Source organism: Hesperophylax consimilis, chromosome 16 (genome assembly GCF_061612785.1).
Source record: "Hesperophylax consimilis isolate HC1 chromosome 16, BYU_Hcon_1.0, whole genome shotgun sequence".
Classification (NCBI taxonomy): domain Eukaryota; kingdom Metazoa; phylum Arthropoda; class Insecta; order Trichoptera; family Limnephilidae; genus Hesperophylax; species Hesperophylax consimilis.
This window is the reverse complement of record NC_142851.1, coordinates 18,602,450-18,629,108: the sequence shown is the minus strand read 5'-3', so window position 1 is coordinate 18,629,108 and position 26,659 is coordinate 18,602,450. Positions and strand designations below refer to the sequence as shown.

At 34.2% G+C, this 26,659-nt stretch overlaps 2 protein-coding genes across 2 annotated transcripts; both read right to left on the bottom strand.

Annotated features, from left to right (window-relative positions):
- Positions 1–3,916: 3,916 nt before the first annotated feature.
- Positions 3,917–21,909, bottom strand: LOC149416824 (cysteine sulfinic acid decarboxylase-like). Its single transcript, XM_089640993.1, has 7 exons — positions 21,549–21,909; positions 20,441–20,672; positions 19,046–19,232; positions 16,793–16,973; positions 10,001–10,229; positions 5,196–5,399; positions 3,917–4,097 (listed from the first exon to the last, which is right to left on the bottom strand). Exons 1-7 carry the CDS (start codon positions 21,893–21,895, stop codon positions 3,924–3,926), a joined length of 1,554 nt encoding a protein of 517 aa, XP_089497119.1. The 5' UTR covers positions 21,896–21,909; the 3' UTR covers positions 3,917–3,923.
- Positions 21,910–22,161: 252 nt separating this feature from the next.
- Uxt (Uxt prefoldin-like subunit) lies at positions 22,162–23,139 on the bottom strand. Its single transcript, XM_089640994.1, has 2 exons — positions 22,949–23,139; positions 22,162–22,628 (listed from the first exon to the last, which is right to left on the bottom strand). The coding sequence occupies exon 2, from the start codon at positions 22,621–22,623 to the stop codon at positions 22,171–22,173; it is 453 nt and encodes a 150-aa protein (XP_089497120.1). The 5' UTR covers positions 22,624–22,628; positions 22,949–23,139; the 3' UTR covers positions 22,162–22,170.
- Between the last annotated feature and the right edge of the window lie 3,520 nt (positions 23,140–26,659).

The following is a 26,659-nucleotide window of genomic DNA, read 5'->3' as shown; positions in this document are numbered from 1 at the left end:
ATAGTCCTTCGTGAAAAGTATTAGAAGTACTTCTTCAAACAAAGAAAACTTACTATGTGGCACCATTTTAATTCAAAAATAATCTAATCAACACGATCAAAAGTTGATTAATTTTATCAGAAGTAACTACTTGGTATAATAATTATAAAACAAGAGTTGGTTCTGTTCTGTTTAGATTTTTTTATTTATTTTTAAACATGTTTTCAGATAAAGAAGGCTTGTGTCCAATAATAAAGCCTTTGGAGCCACAAGACTACTTGCGCCATCGCGCGTACGGCACTGGAAGCAGAACTCTAGACGAGGAACCTCGCTCTATTAGAGACATTCACCATTTAACACTTAGCCAAGAAACTCACCTAAACGGAGGAGAAAGCTTCGGCCGATCGACAATAGATGCCGATAAGTACGATGAAATCGACAATCAACCACACGATTCCGTTTGTGGTAATATGTGCACAAGAGATGACGAATGCGGTCCAAAAAAGAGATGTTGTCCCACTACTTGTGGATATGCTTGTTATGAACCAGTTTTCGTGATAAACGGAGAAGTTATCTAGTATTTATTACAACAACCCAATCAATAGGCATAATGATAATATCATAACATACCTGTTTCAATTCTGATAATACAGGGATTTTGTAAATCAATTTACTGAACCATGTCAAATAAGTAGGGCAATAATAAAATAGTCAGTTATAATCAAGTTGTGTTTTATTTTATTTCAACTATTTGAATGTAAATATAAAGAAATGGATAATCAAAGGATAACGCATCAATAAGTAGCAGTAATTAATTAAATATGACGGATTATCAAAAATATTACTTATAACATTTTTCTATAATAATTAACAACATAATGATGTAAATTAGAGTAAATGAAGTAAAGAGAGAAGAGAAAATATAGTATTATTATAATATGTAATGCTCTTAACCTGATCTATGCCGCTATTTTATATATGTGATACATCAGCGGCTAAACCGGTACATGGATGTCCCATATTATGTGATCCATTAAGTTTCAGTAAAACACATATTGCGTCAAAACATGCCGCGTGATGGGTAAGGTAGTGTTGAAAAGGCCAACATTGTAAAAGTTAAAAGCAAATTATGGAATGATATTAAGACAAAACGCAAAGGTCAATGGAGAGGTGAGCTGCCCAAAAACAGTCATACAGAGATTGGAATAAGACTGAGGGCAATTAGTACGACAGCTGGAATGAAGCAGGAGAGCAAACAAGCCGAATACTTCTTCAGACGGCAGTTTGGGGTGATCTACCCCACAAGGGAGGAATGGGACACGGTTCCAGGTCCTACCTCCAAACAGGAACTAATCTGGTTCACAGATGGGTCCAAGATGGAGGAGGGAACAGGGGCCATAGTCTGTCTGCAGGGATCCAAGAGGGAACTCAGTATACCTCTAGGAACACACTGCACTGTGTTTCAAGCTGAGATGGAAGCCGTCTTGGCCTGCGCACAGGAGAATATACGTATTGGGTACAGGAATAAGAACATAAGCATATGTATGTTCTGGTAGCCCTAATGGCACTGGGAAGTAACCGATGCGACTCCAGACTGGTGATGGAATGCAGGACTGTTCTTACAGAACTCGCTACCATCAATAAAATAACCCTAATCTGGGTACCAGGATATAAAGGTACTGAGGGCAACGAGCAGGCTGACGAACTAGCAAAGAAAGGGGCGAAACCACCACTTGTAGGATCCGAGCCAGCCGTAGGAGTAACAGCTTGCCACACAAAATTACATATGGATAGGTGGGTCAAATCCCAGCACTGCAAAGAATAGGAGAGGGCACCTGGAATGAGACAATCCAAAGTAGATATAAAAGGACCAGACCCTAGACGAACCAAGAAACTACTCGATATGGACAGAAACTCGCTGAGGGAACTGGTAGGACTACTAAAGGGACACTGCCATCTCAGTAGACACATGCAGATATTGGGAGTGGAAAACACCAATAGATGCAGGAAATGTGAAGAGGATGAAGACTCCAATTCACCTTTGGTGCCAAAGTCCTGCCCTGGTGGGAACTAGGCTCAGATACCTGGGAAGACATACAGTAGAACCAGAAGACATAGCCACATACCCAATAACAACCCTGGTGAACTTTATGAGACTGGGTTGTTGTTAAAGGATTGAGGTAAAATGGGAGATAGCACAATGGGCCTATGGCCTAAGTGCTCACGGGAACTACGTGTAAACCTCATCTCGGCTTTTAAAAAATAATAATAATATTAATCGAAAGGTGGCACAGAACTCTCAAAACATCTCTAATGGAACGTGATAACGCAGACTGGTTAGAAAATCTCCCACTCATATTACTTGGTTTGAGATCAACTGTCCGAGAAGATATAAAATGCTCCCCCACGGAAGAAAATTTAGGTTTCCATGTGACTTTTTCACTACAACTCCCTGCGAAGAACCAGACACCTACGTCGGACGACTGCAACAAAGGTTTGAAGAGATTAAACCCACTCCTGCCAGTAATCACAGCGCGGGAAAAATTTTAATTCACAAAGATTTACCACGCTCGTCACACGTTTTTCTACGCACTGATGCCAGAAGAAAAGCTCTTCAAAATCCCTACGAAGTCAAAGAACGTGACGACAAACCGTATATTATCACTGTCAACGGAAAGCCCAAAAGAGTGTCAATAGATCGACTTAAACCGGCATTCTTCCAAAACTCAGAGGAAATTCCACTAAGAACGGTGAGCACACCGCCTACAATAACAAAACCGATAACTTGAGTGTCCGGAAGCCCAAAAAAGTTCATTGTCAGTGTGGCCGTATGAAACTGAAGTATGGTTCAGAGTTCATATCGATCATGGTAGTTTATTTGATTAAAAAGTGCTCACGGGAACTATGTGTAAACCGTCTCCGCCCTTAAAAAAAAAAAAAGACATGAAACTACTTCACACAGGAGTTTTTATAACAAAACTCTCAATATTGACTAACAGATTAAATCAAATATTAGAATGGCTTTGTGAAATGATCAATTATTTAAGACGTTACGGTGGAAAAACTTTCATAAGGTTTTTAAATGGACCAGAAAAATAAAACTTCTTGCCTGAAAAGCTTATGATATGAATGTGGATAAATAATCACATAGACAATTTCTCAAATTCAGCCTTAAAGGAATCAAAAGAACAAAATTTCTTTAAAACTTTTTAATATAACTTTGGTGTGTTAACGCAAATTTTTCGTCGTCTGCCAGCTGATTCTATTTTCGTAATAACTTACATGTCTTTTGCAAAATGATGATTCTGTAAATTATTAATTTAATAAATTTTACCAGGTAATGGGTTTACACAGTGTGTTAAGGAATGTACTTGACTTACTTTAACCGGTGATTCTTGACATTATTTGGAGAAAAAAATGTTAATGAAATTTTGTTCCCGGTGACATTTTTTAAAAAAACTAAAAACATAGAAAATCAGTAGGAATTGGACAGTTATGGTCGAAGCGATGGATTGGGCGGTTACTCAGTTGAGTTACCAGTGACAACATGTGGAAGAATAATTTTATCATTGTTTTAAAAAAATCAAAAGTCACAAGACACCAAAATTTCGTTAACATTTTTTACTCCAAATAATGTCAGGAATCACCGGTCAAAAGTAAGTCCAAGTACGTCCCTTAACATGAAAAAATATGTAGAATTTAATCTACCATAAGCAGTTTCCTACCCTAGAATAGCTCAGAGAAATGATTTAATCGATTGTGCATATTTGACAATGGCGGTACACAAGAGGTTACAAGGTTATAATTATAATACCAGATCTAGAACCTAGAAATGAGATCCCTGATGTTTATACATGGTAAAAGGATTTACATATAAACATATTACAAATGTGAAGATTCTGAAAAAATGTTGCAACATTTTGAAAAGTTTAAAATATGATGTGTTATAGATCGGCCCCAAGTTTTTCAATTTCATCCAGAATGTATTTGACATCGTGTTTGTTGAGGGCAGAGTTCTGGGTCACGAATCTGAAGAAGTTGGGTTTGTCCTGGATGGGCTGGTAGCTGAGCATTAGGCTACCTTTGCGGATCATCCTCTCTTTGATTATTGGCCCAATCTGAAAAAAAAAATTCTAAATTTGCTTACTAAAATACATACACGCATGTCATGATTATTTGGAAAATTCTTTGACTGCCCATAATATCTAACTCAAATTATTTGAAATTTCTCAATAAAATCTCTACTATTAAACAGATTTTTTTTTAATTTGAGTGGCAAAACTCTCTGACATCATGAAATTTGTAGTTATTTCCGTCAAATTGTGAAATTTCAAGGTCAACTCAACTATTTTTAGATCATAAAGCATCAAGATCTATGGAGTTTTAAAATAGCATTTTTTTAATATAAAAACAAAAGAGAAAATGAGATCCCTGAGGCGTATGTGTGGCAAAACCATGTATGATCGTGTGAGAAATGTGGAGATCCGTAAAGAGTGCAAGGCTGATGTAAGCGTAATTAGTAAGATTAAGAAATGGACGCTTAGATGGTTAAGGCATGTAGAGCGAATCAGCGAAGAGAGGAGTGTAAGGAGAATATATAATGCAAATGTGAATGGTAGCAGAAGTCATGGCATGACCAAGTGAATCAGATACTTGAGTCGGGCCATGTCAAGAGTCAGAAAAATAGAAGAGTATGTATGAGACGATCTATGAATGTGAATGAGGCAAGAGGTGTGTGCCAAGACCGAATAGTTTGGCGGTCCGTCCTCTCTGCCTGCCCCTGCGATAAACGGTGTGATAGTTAGTTAGTTAGATGAAACGTTTAATAAGCAAGCCAGATAGCCAGATAGCCAGGTAATAAATTGATAAATCGTTATTGTTTAATTTTAAATTATAATGTCACATCACAAAGTAACCGCTTCATATGAAGAAATGATAAATCTTAATTTGAAACAATCATATCCATAGCTATCAGAAGAAAATATGACTAAACCAAATTACTATCACGAGAAGATTAATGAAATCAGATTCTCCACAACAAAAGATGCAGCAGACCCAAAAATAAATCACAATAATACTGATAATCTGTGAAAATCTAAAATCATATCTGAATTTATAAAATAATCATTTTGATTTTCTTTGTCCTATTTGGGTTGGGGACCCTCGCATCGACCAAGTCACCAGGTGTCTAGGGCTATGTCGGCAGTCTTTGTCACCTTGTGAATCTTGGCTTTCCCTTCCGAGGAGTTGAAGTCTTTTTCGGAGCAGTCAGCCATGGAAGGCGGGATGAACCAGAAGCAGACGTTGACAAACTGCGGCTCGCTCACCAGCCTGAAGTTGGGTCGCTCGTTCACACAGTCTCTAAAGAACTGGGACACTTCCATTATGGTATCCACGTGACGCTCGAATCCCTTAGTTCCCTAAATAAAGAAAAAAGCATTAAGTACAATTATGAATACGATAGCTGAATAGAATCAAAACGGATTCTAACATAGCCAATATAACAATGCACGTATCGTTCGTGAAGTGCTTAAAGTAAGTTAAAAAAATCATTGTTTTGATAAAATCGATATTACAGCTCTTTATGTAAGTATATTTTAGTAGAAATAATATTCAGTTTAACTACTGAAGAAATAAACCAATGAAGTGTATTATGGGTGTTTTTGTGTGACCAAAGTAACCGATCTAAAGTCAAAATTACGGGATTATACAAATTTTAAGCCTTTACGAAAAAAAGGATGCTTGTTAAAAATAACACCATTTAATTTATGATGAATTTTAAAGAAACATACACATAAGTACATACAAAATAATGTGGATGATTCAGCAATTGTAGCGTTTTTACATGGCTAAGATCTGAAGCATGAGGATATTTCTACATTTAATAATATAAAATTTACAAAAAAAATTATTTTCACACATGTAAAACATATTTCTTATGCATCACAAAAGGGCAGAAAGGGCAGATATTAATTTAAAACTATACATAAACATTTACGTCTTGCTAAAAAACTTGCTGTAAATATTATGGTCAGAACATTGACAAAATTGACTCATTACCATGGCCTTTGTCTGATTAAAAGGGTCTTAACCACTCGGAACATTAGAACGTCAAAAGACGTAAATATGATAATAGCGGTCAAGACATTAGTACGTCTTTTCACGTAAGCGCGCGAGATTTTACAAAAATCGATTTATTTCCATCACTAGTATACGGATTGCCATGATTTAAAAAACAGAGTATCGATAATGAATAACGCTACGCGTCTGCATTCAAAAATATCTATGGAATCTAGAGGTGCATTTTCTGAGTCGATTGAATCTGTCAGCTTGTTCGTTCGTAATTTATTGCGTTTTTAAATAATTTATTAAAAATATTTTAGTTTGGACGGTTAATATTTTGAGGTGACCAATAGTTTTTAATTATATTTCTTCAATATATAAAGTGTTATTTCTTTATGATACTCAGAAAAAAGTACATTTTTCACAGCTTTGAAATAATGGTCAGCGATTTTTACATATTTTTGACGTTTTCAGAAAATGTATATTTAGAAACGCAAATATTTACGTATAACAAAACAATACGATAGTGAATTTCATAATCTTTCCAAAACATTTTTTAGAATGAGGCTACGTTTCCCAAAACGTGAGTTATGGAGCTTTTAACAAAACTCGTGAATAACACAAAAATTTCCGCGTTTTGACAGTTCGCAAAGGAACACAAAGTAAATAAAAGTCCTTTTCTGAGAGGTTAAACTAAGAGAATCTATTTATTAAGACGGTAAATATTAAATTGGTTGTTGATATACGTAAAACAATAATTTATTATTAGGTACTTTAGAAATTCCACATTTATTAAAGCTTAAATTTGTCTAATTGCATGCATTTTTATTAGAAGAATATCTACCATTTTCTATTAAAACATTGGTCATTTAATATTAGGTGATGGGCGAAATCATAAGAAAAAATAATCTTTTACTAAAAAATATAAAAATTAGTACTGTTATTTTAAATGTCCACAAACTTATCAATATGGATATATTAGCGGATTAATGTACATGTTGTCCCCATGAAGATAGAGTTTCTCAGAAACCGGTTGAAAGTTCGAATAAATACACAGTGGTTTAAAACAAAGAATTACATAATTAAGAAAAAAATGTCATTACTTTAAGATAGTTGGAGAAGCTCTGTGAATTCATTTAACAAGAAGTGAACAAGAACATGAAGCAGAAGCAATATTTCCAGAAACTTGAATTTCAAGACCGCGTTAAACTCTTATAAAATATCATCCAAGTGTTTTCAATGACAGTTCTCAAGTCTGTGGAGTTCTCTCACTGTTTATGCATCCATCAGCTAAATAGGTGTTAACATAAAGGGTGAATATGTAATTAATGTAAATATCAGGCACTAAATATCAAACACTCATACTGAAAGCCAAAGGGTTGAAAGGGCTGAACAGCGAGCAAAATTGGGCGTAGAAAAGATATCAATCATAGAAATAGAATTTTATATTTTTAATTAAATTTTAAAAAAGGTTTTTTACGAGCCTGAAAAGGGTACCGGCATTTTTCAAGTTGATCTTCTAAAATTCATAAATTATGTTTATAATAATAGTAATTAGAAAAATTGTAGTGTCGTTTTGGTGTAAAATTCCTCAAGGACGCTGTACAAATAGGACTTCCCAGACTCTGTCTAATTATGTACAAACAGATGCAGAAAACATACCTTATTTGGCAGTTAACTTCAAACAAACTCAGTTTTATTAAAAAGATAGGATTTTGCACGCAGACAACACAGTAATAAAAACCCGGCACATTGTACGATTTTAAATATGCGCTTTTATCCCCCTTTACTATTGGTATTAAATTTATTTGAAGATTAGTGGCAAAAGTAAAGTTTATATTTATTTTAAATATATTTTAATATTTTTAATTTTCAATTTGCGGACTGGTGGATTTATTTTAAAATGATCTTAAAAGGCAAAAAAATTGTACTTAGGTTTAAATACGAAACTATCAAGAGTTATTAACATATTATTTAGTTATTTACAATGTCGATGATTGTTGTCAATTGGTTTCTGACTTTTTGTATAGCAGTAGTCCGACGCATTTGCTCACTAGTGCATGAAATAATTTAAAAAAATTATATGTGGAAGTGTAAGTAAGCACTGACTGGCCAGTGTAGCTTTTCAATTTGGGTGTGCTTTGTATGCAAAATTTACCTCAGACACATTAGATATAGTTATAGGTATCACAGTGAATTTTATTGCGGAAACAGTACTCACACAGATGCATTGCTTGCATGGGACACGTTACAAATATGTTAAGAAAAGAAAATTCCGGCAAAATTGAAAAAGCAAATTTTTAATGTAACAAAAAAAACATAAGACTTTCAAAGTGAAAAAAGTTTTAAAATATTCAAATTAGATTAATGTGAACGATTTTATTTATTAAACTTATTGCCCCTCTTTACAAAAAAAAATTTGTAGGCTTGAACAAGACAACAAGCGGTTTTGCCAATACACACAATCCTAAGAATGTGTTGTTGGCATCAACTCAAATTGTGCGACCTATAACTATATTTTTTTCATTACCATCAGAGAGTAAAGAAGACATAGACATGCCCTAATGCAAAGAAGACATAGACAGGCCCTAACGCAAAATCTGGATATAATTTCGACAAACTAGAGGCAAAACACGTGACAATCTTTTTGGTACCAAGAAGGTTCAAGCATGTCTTAAATAAAATATGACATCGTTCCAAACATATTAGAAGAACGAGATATGCTAAGTTGGCCGCCGGACCGTAGGCGGAGTACTACCTAATTAGGGTACTTTGAATACTATCGGGACGTGTACGCACAGAAATCTGTTCTCTGTATTAGTGCGGATACCTTAGCGTAAGCGAAGGTGTGCAGTAATATTGGTGAACAAAAACGGCGACACTGGGCAAAACAATTCCACACAGTATGAACTGCTCATAGCACATCTCGTTCTTCTAATATCTTTGCATCGTTCGTACTTTGACTTTCGGAGAATGCACTTGGAAAAAACCAAACCCTGTGCAGAATAGTAAAGTTCGCTAAAGTAAGGTAACGGTTCGCAGCGCGGTCCATTCTGGGACTTTTATGCGCAAGGCGTAGATATTTCACACATTTGTTTTTACTGCGGTGAGAAAATTATAAACATTTGTAAAAGTCTTTAACTAAATACTGTAACAAAATATTCGATTTTAGAAATAAGCCGAAACTTTTTACGCCTGATGCGTGATTCCCAATTAAGTTTATTATGGAGCGAGAAATTTGCTAAAATTATATATTAGTTATGCGGAAGCTGACTAAATAGTTTTTAACATAAAACAAAAATTATATGCACATCTCACTAGGGCATTCCTGTGTCAAGATGTGTGATTTTAATGCGAGTTGCCTGTAGACTGTAGGATTCATTTATTGACAAATTATTGTAAGCGACACGCCCACGCAACCTCCCTGCTCTGCGCATGTTGGTTTGTTCCCCTCTCTTCTATGGGCAGGTCTATTTAGGCCAATTTTAGGTCACAATTTTTGGGAATATCACCTTTTTGTGGTTTCATATATGTAGAATAGTTTTCAAAGTACAATATTGATGTGATTGATATCTAGGGATATTCAGAAATGTTGACGGAGAGGTCAAATTCTGGGAAAATTGCAAATATTCTGGGGAAAATATTGTGTGGAATTAATTATTTCGAAATTCCCAGCCACCCCTCCTGAAAATATTGTGGAGAATCGGGTCTTCTGTGAAATTCTCTAGCCACCCCCCATTTAAATTTGTAAATAGTATTGTATGGGGAATTAATGGATTCGAAAATATTGTGGGGAATCCAGTACTGAGCAATCGAGAATACCTCGTACATATCCCATTCTGATATCTAGGGAATTTTCGGTCTGAAAAATAATATCAGGAAAGCAGGGCGAAAAAAGGGAAACGTGATCTACGGGACAAAAAAGTTTGGGGACCCCTTTACTAGATGAATAAGTAACCTTTGCTTTCCACATCAGCCAGAACTTGAAGACATCAGGTCGCCTCCCGCACTGGATGTGGGAGTCTCCGCAGTCCAGCTCCGGTCCATAGAACTTGTCCGGCTGGAAGAGGTAGGAAGCATTGGCGGAGTGGCAGGCGGCCAGGATGCCGGGGTGCCTGGTCAGCAGGATGGAGCACTGCTGGGGCACAGCCAGCAACTTGTGCGGGTTGAAGGTCAGCGAGTCAGCCCTGAAATATGACATATATTAACTGACTTCCATTGCCAACAGAGGTAACCAAAATCCCTGAAATTACTTGGGTCTTTTTGTACCTTTTAGCGCACAGTACATCAATAGCAGTTAATAGTATTCCTGTGTACTTTACACCATAAACTGGTACAGACTCATAAAAGTCATTTTTCAACTTACCTTTTGTACTACTGTGAGATGTATGATTTAACCTCTCAGGCCTCTGGCATATTGACCATTATATTTTGTAAAGATGCTGTCAGAAGGTCGGCGAATTAGAGTATATTTCCGCTTTGCAATAAAATCCAAATAAATGAAATATTTCTAAACAATCCGAAAAATAAAAACTGTTTTTGAAAGGTGATGAAAAAAGAGTTTCAAATTTAACTGTTAGAAATAAACATATAAATTTCAAAATATTAACATTTTGAATACAAACATAAAAAAGTTTAAAAAATGGCTCACTTTACGTTTTTTCATCTAAACATTAATGAAAATTTTTTTCATAATGAAAAAAACACATTTTATTGGACAAATGTATTATAAACATTACAGTCATCTCGATTTTTGTTATTTATTATATTAAATAAGAAATTCACAAAGTTTCATAAATTTTTCTCAAACTGCGGTCGGAACCTTCGGTTTCATAGAAGTGCACATTTTAATTCTTCTAAATTTGAATATAAAGTGTAGTGTTATCTCTTTCTAATAACATTTAGATCATATTTCTCACTAAGACAGTAAGGGAGACACAATGATTTCTATGATACCATATAAGCTGTTCCGATAAGCGAACAAATTGACTTTACGGGTGATAAATATTTGCTCGCAAACCTGAACTAATTTTTTTAGGGTTTAAGCATGTTAGAAACACTACGCTACTTCAATACATCATTAAATAAGTTAATTAACCAATAAATGCTACATATTTTCATTTAAAAGATTACCATAAACACTTAAACAAATACATAATTATAATATATTTCAAAAATTCATCGACCACCATTGTTTGCATGTTTGTGAAAGATTTGTCAAATTTTGTTAATTTTTTATTATGTTATAAATACATTATTATTTTTACATGAAACCAAAAGACAAACACCTTTATAACGTGTTCGTGTCCAATATATTTTTTAGTTTCGTATAAAGTGGTATTTTTACAGTTTACTAGAAAACAAAATCGGTAAGCGAAATAGTAATTGTAAAAAAATTACTCCATTTTCGATTTTTTCATTTTTTTTTTATTGCGTGGGTATGTCCGTTTGTAATATTAAAATCTGAAAGTCTTTAACCTGCTTTCAAAAACAGTAGTTCATAAGTGATTAAGGCGATGCCATACATAGTAATGCAAAATCATGTGTTTTTGGTTTGAAAATTTGGTCGCCTAGAAATGTTTCAGATGCTTTAATTAAATACTGCGAGTAGAATACATCTTGGCCTTTGAAATAATCGAGTATTTTTTAGATAAGTCTTTTTATAAGCCCAGAAAAAAATAGTGTAAAGGCCTATGAAAACTGCTTTAAAGTTCAAAATCTCCTACTTACGAACCCATTTTCGGTTATGATTTTATTGTATAATGTGGCAAATTAAGTTATTTATAAAATGATCGGAAAAAAATTAAATACATATACCTGAACATCCACAAAATAAAATAAAAGGCACTTTTTGGCCATGTTTTTTTGTTGCATAAATCAAAACAGGCGGATGGTGTTAAGCGGGAATTTAAACCCTATCGCCATCTACGTAAGGGTTAGTATGGATAGCGGCTCAATTTAAAATATTACACGACGTAGTGCATCGCCTTAAACATCACACCTTTTCCCAGCAGGGAAAGGACGGACCGCAACTCGGTCTTGGCACACACTCCTTGCCTCATTCATATTCATACATCGTCTCATACATACTTAACAAATCTATTTAAAGATTAATGTCAACCAGGAATGTTTCTAAATAAATCATGGATCTGACAGATTTTAGTAACATGAAAACAAAATCTCTAAAGACCCCTGGGATCAAATATTAAATTAAATAGTGTAGTAATATCATTTGTGTTCCAATAAAACCAATAAATATTGCCTTAAGGTTATTCTTAAAATATATTTAGAAACTTTACACCGATAGATGGCGTTATTTTCAATATTGTCAATTAAAACTCTTTTAACGCGTTATGCTTTTTAATATTGAGGTAAGTTATTGGTTCGCGCATGCACATAAAATATATTAATCTGTTTAAATTTTTTTTCGTACCAATACTTTTATAATTTTACAGAACGGCAGAAAAACACACAATTTTATTGTAAAACGTGTAAAACCAACACGCACAGAAAACATTTGGCGCGGAAGAATTTTAATACCAAACCAAAAGATATTTGTAAAAAATCGTGCATTTCAAAATTTCTACGGTAAAACGCTCAAGTCTAAAAGAGAAGGATGATAAAATATTGTTGAATTCAGTAATTTAAATCGTCGCTTGGGGAGATTGAATTTTTTATAAAAAGCGCTGGCTAGGTAACAAAGCATATGGCGCGTTGCTGGCCTTAACTGGACCTTTTTTGCTTGCATTACTATGGCCATGTACATTGTACAATCCATAGCGTAATAAGAATATTATCACTCTATCCTACAAACTTCAGGAAATCGAGAGAAGTCCGTTTTACATGGTTACCGATAACGTATATATTTTTTACTGGTGATTTATAACTTTTTCAACGAAAAAGCTGGAGTTTTTTAAACTTTGGAATTACCTTTTTCAGCGTGTAAAATTTAAAAAAATATCGACTTACCTATCGGTACCTATCGCATCTAGAAAAATCGTCAACAGTATTTTTTTCTTGTACGGAAGTTGTTTCTCATTCAAAATAATGTACCACCTCTCATAGTTTTTTTTTATATCTTCCCTCCACGTAAAATCATGGAGATGTATCCGTAGTCTCACTTGCTCTATTATTATTATATTTTTTAGTAATTTTAAGTGCTTCCGTGTTGTTCCCTCGAGTGTTTTCTCTTGGGGTAAGAATAATCTCGTCAAATTTAATGTTTCAAAGACCCAATCATGTCTGATCACGTCTAAAAGGGATCGAAATGACAATCTAGTCTCCTACAACGGTAGCAATCTACCGAAAAAGCCCTCCATTGATATGTTCGGTGTATCTCTAAGTGACCAGACCACAAAATGTCTTATCGTGTTAAATGGGCTTTACGACAACAAGCGATGTAGGTACATACCTATTTATTAACCATGACCTTGGTGTTTCTTTGCATCTAATATGTTTTGTGTAAGTCAAAAAGTTATATCTGTTCGTATATTTGTGCGCGGCGTATGTACCGAAACCAACTAAGTGGTTAGAATTACCAGATGGAGAATCAAATTCGTCGTGCGCTCAAGTCTTGGTACGTAGGGTTTAGGGTTTCATAATACGTAATAAATATTACTTAGGCATTATAACGGGACAATATTATAATATTATTTATTTTTATTCATTATTTTCATTATCGGATACATCAGTAATTACTGTGGATGATTTTAAGACCGAGACAATAGGGCTATGGTATGAGAAATTAGACACATATGTTTTCGAATGAAAATTAGAAAGATATTTAGAGAAAACTGCATCGATTGTTGTTCCGTGTCTTGTGGTAGGTTCTATTATACATATATTATACATACATATAGATGGAGCTAAAGAAGTTTTACTTCAGTCGTGTGGTCTAAAGCACACTCGTTTTTTTTGTATTTTTTTTTATTTCCAAAAACAATAAACGAGACATGTTAATAATAGTCAACCCTTTATAGGACAGAAAGATTGATAATAATGATTGAAATAATGATTGAAAATAAAACTTTTTGAACAAATATCTTAGACGCGGTGTCCGGAAATAAACTGGTGAATCTTTTTATAAAGTGCACGCCTCATTGTTATGGGAAAACAAAAATGCGTTATACAAAATCGTTGTTATTGTTGATTTCTTTTTTGCACAAAAAAAGGTCACTTCAATTGTTTACACTTTTTCGATAGTTTTTATAACATCTCAAACCCGTGGCAAATGGCAGACAGATAATGTTATGCTAGAGTATATAGGTACCTACGTAGCTCGATCTATGCATTTTATTATTTAGTACATCAAAATAACTAGGCGAGTCTATCTATAGTAATTTTTACAGATTCAAGAAAGTTCTAAATTATTAAAGTCGTCCTTGTTATCGTAAGACAGTTAATTTAGCCCTTTTACTGTAAGCCTCCGTCGCAAATATTCCGTGCGCTCAGTAATACTGGAACATTTATAAAAAAGCGAAAACATTATTCTATCAGCATAAAAAACCATTCCATGCAACTTGACATTTTTACTACAAATGCATCTAACTAGGTACTTTAGAACCGTAGGAATGTGTTGCAAACGTTCTTGTGAAATATATATCGGAACTGCTCCCACAGAAGTATATCTCTTCTAGTGTACGGACAGGCTAGAGTAGCGTTTTTAGCTACTTGTGTCACTAACACTTACAGTAATTAGATGAAAAATAATGACTTTTGTTAATGTAATTACTCGGTTATTATAAGTAATATAACAGTAAAATTTGCGTTCGCGCAAAAATCATTATTAGTATTATTTTTCAGTACTAAAATAAATAAAATATTATCTGTAGATTTCGAATGGGGCAAACAAACAGTTTGTATGAAAATTGCCGCTTACGTTTCACCTTAATTTGAGGTTTCCCAACCCATCGCGATCGACCGGTCGATGGCGGAATAAATTTTGGTGTATTCCAATAATAACGATTGAAAATTTAAAAAATATAATTATTATTTAAGTATTTATAATTACAATAGTGGATTTAAAAAAAATTGTCCTTGTCATGTTGTTTTTATAAGTTCAAAGCCTTACTAAAGAAAAACCACTTCACATCCGTTAAACAGTGTTTTTATTGCACATTGTATAAAGAATGTGAAAGTTAAGATTTGAGTTGGAACTAATAAAAAAATATCTTTAACTTTGTTTTTTAAATTTGGCAACAATATTTTTTGCATCTAGCAAGGACTTTACGCATGTACATTACGACATTCTTTAAGCGCGGTTGACAGCTGTTTTTAAGTCTTCTTGATATATCTTCATAAATCTTGTTTTGTTCATAAAATTGTCAATTTACTATTATATTTGTATAATTACAACATATTTACAATTGATTTTTGTTATTTAGTTATTTGTAGTTTTAGACAAGTAATAATAATAGAATTTGCAAAATCTACTTTTATTATTATGTATTCAAATTGAATTTTATGTTTTATATTTTACAAGAACATTTTTAAAGTGATGTTTTTTATAACATAAATGCCTAATGCACATGTTGGCAACCATGTATGGAAGAAATAAACATTTGAAATATGCAAGCAATTTCAGTTTTTTTGTTGTTTCCTGGAAATTAAAAGCAAGTGCAAAATCTTATTATATAATTTTTTTGTATGAACGAGACAAAAAGTGAGATGACAGACAGTTTTTTTGTAAACTCCTTAAATAAAACGACTGTGTTTTTTAATTATTGATTTCTCTCAAATTTGTGGTGAAAAATGTTCGTAGTAAGCTTATAGGATATTAATATATAGGACATTTAAAAATTCCGAAACTTGATGAAAATTTATTATTACGTTATACAATAGATAAACAATCCCCTTTGGCTACATAAGCAATTTATATATCTTAAAATATCTCTCCATGAACATTTTATGTTAGTTTCTATTTTACTTGTCAATTAGTAAAGTTCACATACATGGTCGTTTTTCAATTTAATAAAATTTTCATCACGTTTTTTAGTTCATATTAACCCTAGATAACTAATCGGTCGTCGAGGCGACGACGCGCTACTCGGCGAAATTCGAAATCACCTACTTACCCCCGCTCCCCGACCTTGACTCTTTCATTACCTTCCTAATTTGAGTAAACAGTGCAGCACGTGACGCGATTGCGGCCACACGCATACTAGGACGTGCCCTATGACCATCTCGTCGTCCACTGGACAAAATTTTAGTTATAACAACAATTTTTATTTTTAAGGTATTTACATTCATATATTCTTATATTTATTGTTAATGTTGGCGAATCTTCTACAATAGAAGCTCCGGTTCCATCTACGTCAAACGTGCCTAAAATTTGCTACCTGTGTCCATCCAAGGCCCGGAAGATGACCAAACACCGTTGCACCAGATGTAGAAAGGCTATTTGTGGTCCACATAATGTTGACATGTGTGGTCGCTGTGTAGACTGATATTAATTTGTACTTAATTTGTTCATTATAAACCGTATTTTTGATTTATTTATAGTGTTTTATTGCGTAGTCCACTCGACGAAAGTGTAGTTACAATGAAACAAAGAAAACAGTTTAGTTATCGAGGGTTAAAAAAAGGTTATGTTAGGATAGGTTTTTTTGACTACCTACTACTTACCAGTAGGTTCAATTTTCTCCATGTGTAATTTTGACCACATTTAATTACATACTTGTGTAATATTGGTACAAAAAATTCACATGTGTAATTCGGTCGTATAACCATTTGAAATGATATTATTTATTACCTGTCGATTCCTTGGAGTTTGTTAAAATGAGTCTTGGAGAAGAGGAGACCGCCTCCCCAGGCCGCGTCCACGTGCAGCCAGATGCTGTGAACGTGGCAGATGTCTGCGATGGCCGGGAGGGGATCAAACGCCCCCAGTACTGTGGTACCGGCGGTGGCTATTACAGCTATTGGGACGTCACCTATTGGTGAAAAATTATTTGAATAATAATTCATTTCATAAAAGAAAATAAATGTAAGAAAATTATATTTTACGCAGCTCAAGCTCGCTAATCAGGCCGAGTAATGAGACATTTTGCGCTTTGGGTAGAAAATTATTTGTGATTGCTGATGAATAAAAGATAATATAGAACAGAATGTGTGTTGAACTCAATTTCAAAAAGTGGCTACAAATGATAAATTACTACCAGGGCCGGCCCTGAGCCAAACGGCGCCTGGTGCTAATAAAAACCTCAAGGGAGCTGTATTTCATGTAAGATATTATTCGCTCCTTGGTAAATCAGCACCCGGAACGGACTGCTCCAATTGTGCCTGCACAGGGCCGTCCCTGAAGCCTACATAATATTAAATATAATTTTGAAATTTCTTAAAACCAAATTTTATATTGAAATACAAATTAGCTGTTTTACTTTGGAATTTTCATGGACGGTGATGAAATGCGTTAAAAACTTGTAAAACCTAGCCCTACACACTGCACACTGCAGTGCACCTTAAGGTAATCATAATTTCACCGAACTGCAAATGTAGCTAGATGCACAGCAGGGGTTAAACTTTGTTTCGGAACACTTATGACTAGGTAGGTAGTAATTTTATGTCTTTAATGTAACAGCCTACATACTTGAGCTATACAACGTCAATCAGTAATTAAATGATAGGTTGGTTTTCACAATGTTTACTGTCTCGTTTGCACCAATTTATGTACTATACTTATTTTGGCCCTCTCACATAGGAGGTTGATTATCATCAGACCAATCTTCACCTTGCAGGATGCAGTCAGGAACATCTAATTATTATTATTTGATAGATATATTGTATGATAATTGAATTCCATGTGTTAAAAAGTCGAAATGTACAGGAAAACTTGTATTCTTTGTTTCTTATACACCATTGAATTCAGGCTCGAATATATCTTGAATTGTCTCAAACATGTTCTTCATATTTTATTGCAAAAACAATGTTCTCTCACAAATCAAAGTTATGACAAAACTACAGGGTTTTCCAATAAGAGGTGTATTTTGATATTCAATCGTAAAAGATCAATGGTTTCGTTGCTTTTGTGGCACGTAGCGCCGTCTTGTTGAAAGTAAACGTTGTCCAGATCAATACCATCCAATTCCGGCCATGAATAATCATTAATCATCTCTCGATAGCGATCCATTCACCGTAACTGTTCCTCCAGCCTCATTTTCGAAAAAGTAAGGTCCAATGACTCCGCCGGACCATAAACCGCACCAAACAGTCACACATTAAGGATAGAGAGGCTTTTCAACAATAACTCTTGGGTTTTCCGAGCCCCAGATGCGACAATTTTGCTTGTTGACGAAGCCACCGAGGTGGAAATGGGCCTCATCACTCAAGATGATTTGCATTTGATTCACTCAAGTGAATTTTAATAATTTCAATGCGTTGCTGAAGGGTGTATCGTTCCATTTTTATTAAAGGCGTAGTTTCTACTTGTCAAATGTCAAAAAATGACAGCTTCAATAGTAACATCTACCGAAATAGAGGGCTATTCAAAATAACATCTCTTATTGGAAAACCCTGTATATTACATGAAAAGCAGAAGGAAGCAAATTGTTTTTTTGTACACAATCCGCCACCAAAAAAATTGGGCAAGTGACAATTAGTGAAAGACTCTATTTTGTAAACTTATTCAAACAGACAAATAGTGGCAGAATGAAATGAACAGAAACACGTGCGACAGTTCCTTTAATACACAGAGGACTAAACACAGATCCGAAATGTACTAAAACAACAATAATTAATCCAGGTGACTAGTAAAATGGTCAGCGAGAGCGAGCTAGACAGCGGCATAGTGTAGTGTTATAGTGTTTATGAGTAAGATAACTTCCATCCGTGTACAAAACTTGGCGTTTAAGTCTAGGCAAGCGGCAGACTACTGAATTTGACATGTGAATCCCGGCGAAATTATAGAGCTTGATATTGTGCTTTCAACTAGTAAAAATAACGGCAGATTATAGTAGTTATCGGAAAATCGAGCTGCGGATTTCTGAGAGTACTGTATGTATTTTACCATTTTGATAGCTTATATTGATGCAGCTTTGCAGATGCTTGGCATCCATGCTGCCGGTGGCATCCGTGTTGATAAGAATAACGTTGCTCTCTCCAATACCAAGTAATGCTGCCATCTTCCTGATGGAATAGTGGGCATCAACAGATGCAAATATCACTAAACGGGGCAGGCTGGATATACCATTTTTCTGAAAACAAATAAATAGTAATTTTTTAATTGTGTCTTATCAGATAAAATATCAGACCATTGATTAATTATTGATACAGATGGTGAGAATATGGTTAGTTCCTACAGGGATGTCATTTATCCAGTCCATACCTATAGCTAACCATCACTACTAGTTGGAAATTGTTTTCAATATGGAATAAGAAAATTGTACAAGTTCGAGTGCTTTTGTTTTCTCTATCTATGAAACCTCTATCTATTGTTTCGAAGGGATATAGAAAAATGTTACATTTACATAAATGTTATATCACTTGGGTGAGCTGAACAGGTATCTACAAATATTTCACTGTTTTATGCCCATTGCTGCGTCAAGACCCTTCAAAATTCAAAATGTTCGTAGTCGTCCATGCTTCTTTGTTTGCGTAATATTTCATACTTTTAAAACACCTACAGAGGTGTCCTACCTGTCAGCGATTTGCCAATGAAGAGGGCAGAGGGGCTGTGTGTCATTTCCGTATGTGTTGTTGCAAAACATAGAGATCTTCTCTTTCCGACCCTTTACCACCGTGGCAGGACTCGCCCTTTAACGTCAATGTGTCTTTCTAGTTTTTGAAGATTTTCCGCATGATAAAAAGATTGCACAGGTGCACCGCCGTGTTTGACGCCCCAACAACATAATGGCAATAAATGACCAAATGTCCAAAATTTCGAATATTCCGCTCGTTGTTTACAAGTACCATTAATTGAAACCAAGCATTTAGCAACGAGATATGCTTTTTTACATTCAAATTTTGAAAAACAATCGACCAAAATATTTCGTAGAAAAACTGCATGCCTTAAATGATGAATGCGGTAAAACGATACATAGAAGAACGATTGACACAATCTATTTTTGCAAGTTTTGTATGAAAGTAATTTGGGACTGGAAGAAATGAAGGACAAATGAGGGAAAATGATTATTCAGGGAATGATTCATCGAGATTTCACTATAGTAGTATCATGGAACCAAGTTGTTGGTGTTATTTGTCGACAAGAAAAATATTGTTTTCCTGTCACATTTAGTGTTTATTGTTAATTACCTTAACTTTAAACCTCGTCGTTTATTGTTAATAACCTGGAGGTATAGAACTCCTTTGCAGATGCTACTTTGGGAAGTGATTTATATCACTTTTTAAGGGTGTTGAATTGTCATTGTGTTGAGTTATCATTGAATCGTAATGATTTATTTACCTTAATATCACTGTCGTAGGAATATCTCGCCAGGTTGATACCGATTCCGTTAGCAATAGACCCTCCGGGACAGAAGATTCCGTCTCCGGCCGCCTCCCATCCGACCAGGGTTCTGATCTTCTTCAGGACGCTGCTCTCCATGAGACTGAACACCGGTGCCACCTCGTAGGTGTAAACGGAGCCATTCAGGGCATCGGTGACCAGCTGCCCTGCCAATCCGTATGGGTCTAGGCTGGAAATTTTATTGTTATTTAATTAGGTTTCAAGGCAAACGTTTCAGATCAAACTATTATATTATTTTTAATTATCTTCCGAAAAGTTGATTAAAATTTCAAATTTCTTAAATTCTAAATGAATGTATAGGTGCACGAAGTTACAATGTAGAATAGCTTAGAAAATCAAAATCAATTAAAAAAGAAATATTAGGCATTCGGTTCAGCAGTTGATGGCTCCGTTGTAACCTGTCTTTTTGATACATGAGTCGTTTACGAGAAAAAGGTGAAAATGACTGCAGAGCTTTCAGCGGTATCCTAAATATTTGGCCTCCTGCACAAATGCTGAACCCTTTTTGAATATTTGGCCTCCTGCACAAATGCTGAACCCTTTTTGAATATTTGGCCTCCTGCACAAATGCTGTACCCTTTTTGAATATTTGGCCTCCTGCACAAATGCTGAACCCTTTTTGAATATTTGGCCTCCTGCACAAATGCTGTACCCCTTTAGAATATTTGGTCTCCTGAACAAACGCTGAAACACTTTAGAATATTTTCGAGCTCGCACTGTGACATTTCTTTCATCTTCTGCCAATATGCAGTACAAGATAGAGATGACTGGTTAGAAAATTATAAACTACTAGACTTTATCTCACAAGCTTAAGCACACTTTTAAAACATAATGTTAACCAATTGAATAAATGAAAAATGAGAACCAAAAAGATGAAGATTTCCATTGCAAATTACAAAAAAAAAATCTGAGCAAAGTCACAGGATCCTCAAACTCTGCTCGAGTTCTGGAGATTACCATTGGAGAGTTTTGGAGATTTGTATAGGTAGCCATTTCATATACAAATTGAATGATAGCTGCAATTTAAAATAGATTGATTACTTACCCAGAAAAAAGCTGATTGACGAAGTAAGGATGGCCCGTCTTTACGCTGTAAGCAACAGTGTGTTTAATCGCCTTCAGGAGGTATTCTTCATTCTCCGGGTCTTCTGAAGGCTCAAAATCAATGAGTTGCTTTAAATAGTTAGGATCTCTCCATCGCGTCACCGGCTGTGACCTGCTGGTACCATCAAACACCGCTTCCTCTGTCAGCAATTGGAAGACGTTGCCCAGGAACTCACTGTGTTTCTTGATATCGGGGAGACTTATAAACCAATCATCTTTAATATCACCAATCTCCTTTTCCTTATTGTTATTTATATCTAACTTAACATAGTGACTTTTTGTACTCATTTCAAATGCAAACTGTTTACTTTTTAACTTTGTAGGATCTGATTGACTTCACTACGCGAACTAAGAACTAACAAGCAAATGGTACAAATGCTCTCTCCAGCGATGTTTAAATACACAATGATTCATTGAAAATAATTGCATGCAGTTTGTCAAAATGACATCCTTGTTGAGGGCCCATTTCATCAATTTGACAAATTGTTTAATTGATTCACATTCGCAGGAAGGTCAAAGTTAATGATCTTTAATCAACTGACCCATAAAACTAATTAACTTTATCATGATTTTGATTCTGTGTGTAAGTTTTGTAGTTGTCCGATGCCAAAGAGCATAAGTTTTATATGTGCTTTAGTTTCTGCACTCTTTTGTCGCAAGTCTGCGGACATTTTCTCGAGAGCTTTGATGCGCAGCTCTATAAACTTTTCCGTTTCTTCTTTTGTAAATTCTAAGAAATGATTTAGGCCGATATCGAATAGCATGGACGAAGTATCGGTTACTTTAGCTTCTATGAAGAAATTACATCCCACATCGACTTGAGTTTTGAATCCATCTGAAAAGTCGGAGGTGTTCTGCAGTAGCTCCAGTGTATGTTTTATTTGGGAGAATTCAATAATTTCAGTATTCACTCTTTGTAGGTGCTGGTCGATTTTTTTCAAATCTTCTTTCAGTACATTGTTGATGTATGTTTCGTAGTGAAGAAGCTTGTCATCAACTTTAGCAGGTTTGGACATTTTGCCTAGAGTAAAAGATACACTGTTTAATCGGTAATATTTAATATAAATACATTGTTTAATCTTTAATAGAAATACATTGTTTAATCATTAATATTAATCAATACATAAAAAAAAACTGTCCATTAATTTACTTGTCAAACACTGATTCCTTACAAATTGAAGGATGTCATGTTTGTTGTGAATTGAAATAACACTCAATTAAAGAGAAAAGATAACAATTTTTCTTAATTTTGTGGAGAGCGATAATTGAAACCATTAAATAAATTTGGATGAACACTGACAATTTCGGATAGTAAACAATAGTTGGAAAAGTTTTCATTACCTTAACCTCAAATATAAATCTTTGATTACAAGACAGCTGCTGTCGTAACACTTAAGTGTGCAGTTCCACAGTAAATAATCTAGACCAATAACTTTTTTAGATGTAATATTACTAGGAAAAAACTGTATAATCTCCTTAAAATAAATTAATCTCTAAACCAAAAACAAACGGCTGAAACAAATTCTCACATTTAACTTTTGACAGTTAGTGAAGTCACAATTTTTGTCTATGAATTAGTGATGTTCCGTATAGAAATATTGAAAATCGAAACATTTGTTTTCGATGCACCCTCGTTTCGAACTTTATCAGGTATTTACAAGTGTGTCCATTTATTTCAACCGGTTCATCGCTGATTTGAAAATTAAACCCGATAATAATTATTTTTTTAACTTACGTACATGTTAGGTAATTCAGAAACTGATCCCCATGTGTCGTCAAATTTATTTTAATCTGTTATTTTTTACTCTGGTGATGTATTATTGTTGGATCAATTAGATACCATTAGTGCCACCTGTGAAGGTTAGGTTATAGTATTTATGAAAGGTTCTCGCCTCTGCTATTTGTTTGTATTTAAATCACGTCAGCAAGGACAATTCCTGTTTTACAGCCTTTTGAATTTGAAGTTTGTCAACTGTCTTTGTCATATAAAAGGTTAGGTTTCATTAAAAACGTACTCTTGCTCAAAAACAACCAAAGGTTTCTCCTTTCCTAAAGAATCACAGGAACTGCCTGTATCTAGAGTATTTTACTGTAAAAAGTGCCAAGTCATATTATGTGAAAGTATATTCATTTGTGAATAAAATAATTCAGTTTGCTCTCAACAATAAAGGAGTTTAATTAAAAGGACCCTAATTTATAACAGGTGCTTTTTTATTTATTTAAATTTGGTACATACGCATTACTAATTAACTATCAATGTACCACCATACAACACTCTCGAACACACTCCTTGCGTCATTCACATTCTTACATCGTCTCATAAATACTCTCTTGTTATTCGGATTGATCCGACTCAAGTGATTGACACAATATGATAGGAGTACCTACCCAAGTAATAATAAGAAATAAGAAAAAATGCTCTCACAACCGATGACCTACCTATGTATTTGGTTATATAGTGAAAACTAACTAATAATTAACCGTAATGCCATTCCGCATTCGCTCTAAACATATATACAGGATTTGCTTCGGCATTAAATATGCATACTCTTCTAATTAAAAATTGCATGTTTATTAGGTACCTAGTTACAAATTTCTTTTAATTTCTCGTGTTTTGTCTTCCTGATATGTATCTACTTGGCATGATTTATTTATTCTCAGGGCCGGCCATGTGCCAAACGGCGCCTGGTGCTAGTAAACACCCCATGGCGCTGTAGGTGTTAGGTATAATCAGCGTCTTGGCTCCTTGGCGCCTTGGCAAGTCATAATAGCGTGTCATAGTCATAGTCTTGGCAAGGCACCCGGAGCGGACTGCTCCAATTATGCCCACACAGGGCCGGCCCAGTTTATTCTCTCTACACATCTTCTTCACATTTCAGGGATCTCATCTAGATACTCATTTCTACTGCAAAGTATATCGACTTTTTTCAACCAGTTCCGTGCCTCGCTGTTATACATCAGGGTTGCTACCATCCTTTGATATGATGGTACAAAAATATTTTTTATGCATACATATTTTTTTAACTCCACACAGGAGTTCCCGAGGGGTTGATTTCCCCGGGGGGGTCCTTGGGATTCTCTCTTTGTTATATTTAGGGATGCTGTGTGGAGGGTATTTTTGAGGAAAGGAAGCATTTATCCAGGGTCTTGAATGTGTAGGTAATATTGTTCAGTTAAGATAGTTTTGAGAGTTAATCGTAGATGGCGGTGTTTGCACTGTTGGGAATCGAATGGTTCCGACTGCATCCGAGGATAGCCGATTCATAGGTTGGGAGCTCATTTGTATTTCTAATATTTCTAGTTCCCGGCAAAATAACTCATTGTCTCAGTCAGAACAGATGTATTTCCAGTAAATAAATTTAAAAAAAAAAATACATTTACTGTAATTATCAACGAAAATAAACTTCTTGTAATTAGCAAGCATTTATTGAAGAGTTCCGTAGTCAAGTATATTTAACTAATGATAATAAGTGATAATACTTACATACTGATCCCAGACGTTACAATAACCATTATACAAATGATGGAAGAAATCTTAGATGTTATGTCAATGGGAGAAATCAATAAATAAATCCAAGTTTCAAACTTTATTTATTTATAGACGATGGTACAATTTATACTTACATTAGTATGTTTATTGAGACTGGAGACGGAAAATTTACACTGTCTTAATTATAAAGCAATAAAACGAACACTGATCATATAACACATTATTATCTCTTATTCGTTAAATATTTAAATCCAAGCATCCACGGGAATTACATTATAATAGTATTGAAACGTAAAGAAATATCTAGACGGTCAACGACTGGCATCATGCATTTTTATTCACCATAATAATATATTTCTTTACTATACGAGTAACTCAATACAACTTCACCACATTTTACTAAAACTATTGGATAAGTTAATATGGACGTACACCTTATTAAAGATAACAAAAAGGCTTGTATAATTTTGAAACACTGACTGTTCTGTGTAGTAGGTACGTTACATTAATAACTGTTTTTAAATTTGATATTTTAAAAAATACATCTTAACTGTGATAAATATGTTAAAAAATAAAAATGGGACTATAATTAACATTGAAAAATGTTAGTACAACCCTTTTTAATTAAGTATTTAAATTAATATCACATTGAGAAGGCTTTATAAGCTTTTTTCCATAAATTCATAGCATCAAATAAAAAAAACTATTTAAAGAAATTATTACATTATTGGCATGCATTAAAAAATATTTACGAAAACACAATAATATCATTATTCTTAATAGGTAGGTTAGTAAATATTTAACGCTTTGGAGAGAACTTATATATTATTTATAAGTATGTTGTTAATTATCTAAAAACTAACGTTGACATAAATATTACCTCGTTCCATTGGGTTTATAATTATTATTCTTCTGCAGAATAACAATTAACTACTTGTATAATATGTTAATAAATTTTAAGTAGTAAATAAAAATAATGTGAGGACTGATTTTTACAACGTTAAAAATATACGCGTCACGCTCATGCTGCAAAACTTAAGGGGTGGTTAATTTTAATCATAAAAATCTAAGAAAAATATAACAATTAATTAATATTTAAAAAAAATCTAAATGCGAAAAGAAGGTGATTCGAACCTTGGGTCACATTAAATCGTGTGTTCGCTTTCATTCATATTAAGGGGATGCAGCAAAATATTTGAAATCAGGCCGCTAACAATAACACTCCTTATGTGGATGACGATAAGGTATAAAATCCCGCTTAACACCAGCCGCCTGTTTAGATTTATTTTATTTTATTTTAATTTAAGTTCGGGCGAAAATATTAAAATATTTTACGATAATTTTCTAATGAATTTAATTTGAAACTTTATACAATAAAACCATAACCTAAAATGGGTTAGTAAGTAGGAGATTTTGAACTTTAAACGAGTTTTTATAAGCCTTATACTTTATTTTTTCTGGGCTTATAAACATATTATTTCAAAGGCGGAATTGTGTTCTACTGGTAGTTAATTAAGCTTCTAAATTTTTTAAGCGATCAAATTTTCAAAACAAAAACGCAT

Coding starts and splice junctions, on each gene's coding strand:
- LOC149416824 (XM_089640993.1), bottom strand. CDS start 21,895: ATGAGTACAAAAAGTCACTATGTTAAGTTAGATATAAATAACAATAAG. Junction 20,673..21,548: donor GTCAATCAGCTTTTTTCTGG/GTAAGTAATCAA, acceptor TAAAATTTCCAG/CCTAGACCCATACGGATTGG. Junction 5,400..10,000: donor GGCTGATGTGGAAAGCAAAG/GTTACTTATTCA, acceptor TTCTTTATTTAG/GGAACTAAGGGATTCGAGCG.
- Uxt (XM_089640994.1), bottom strand. CDS start 22,623: ATGTCCAAACCTGCTAAAGTTGATGACAAGCTTCTTCACTACGAAACA.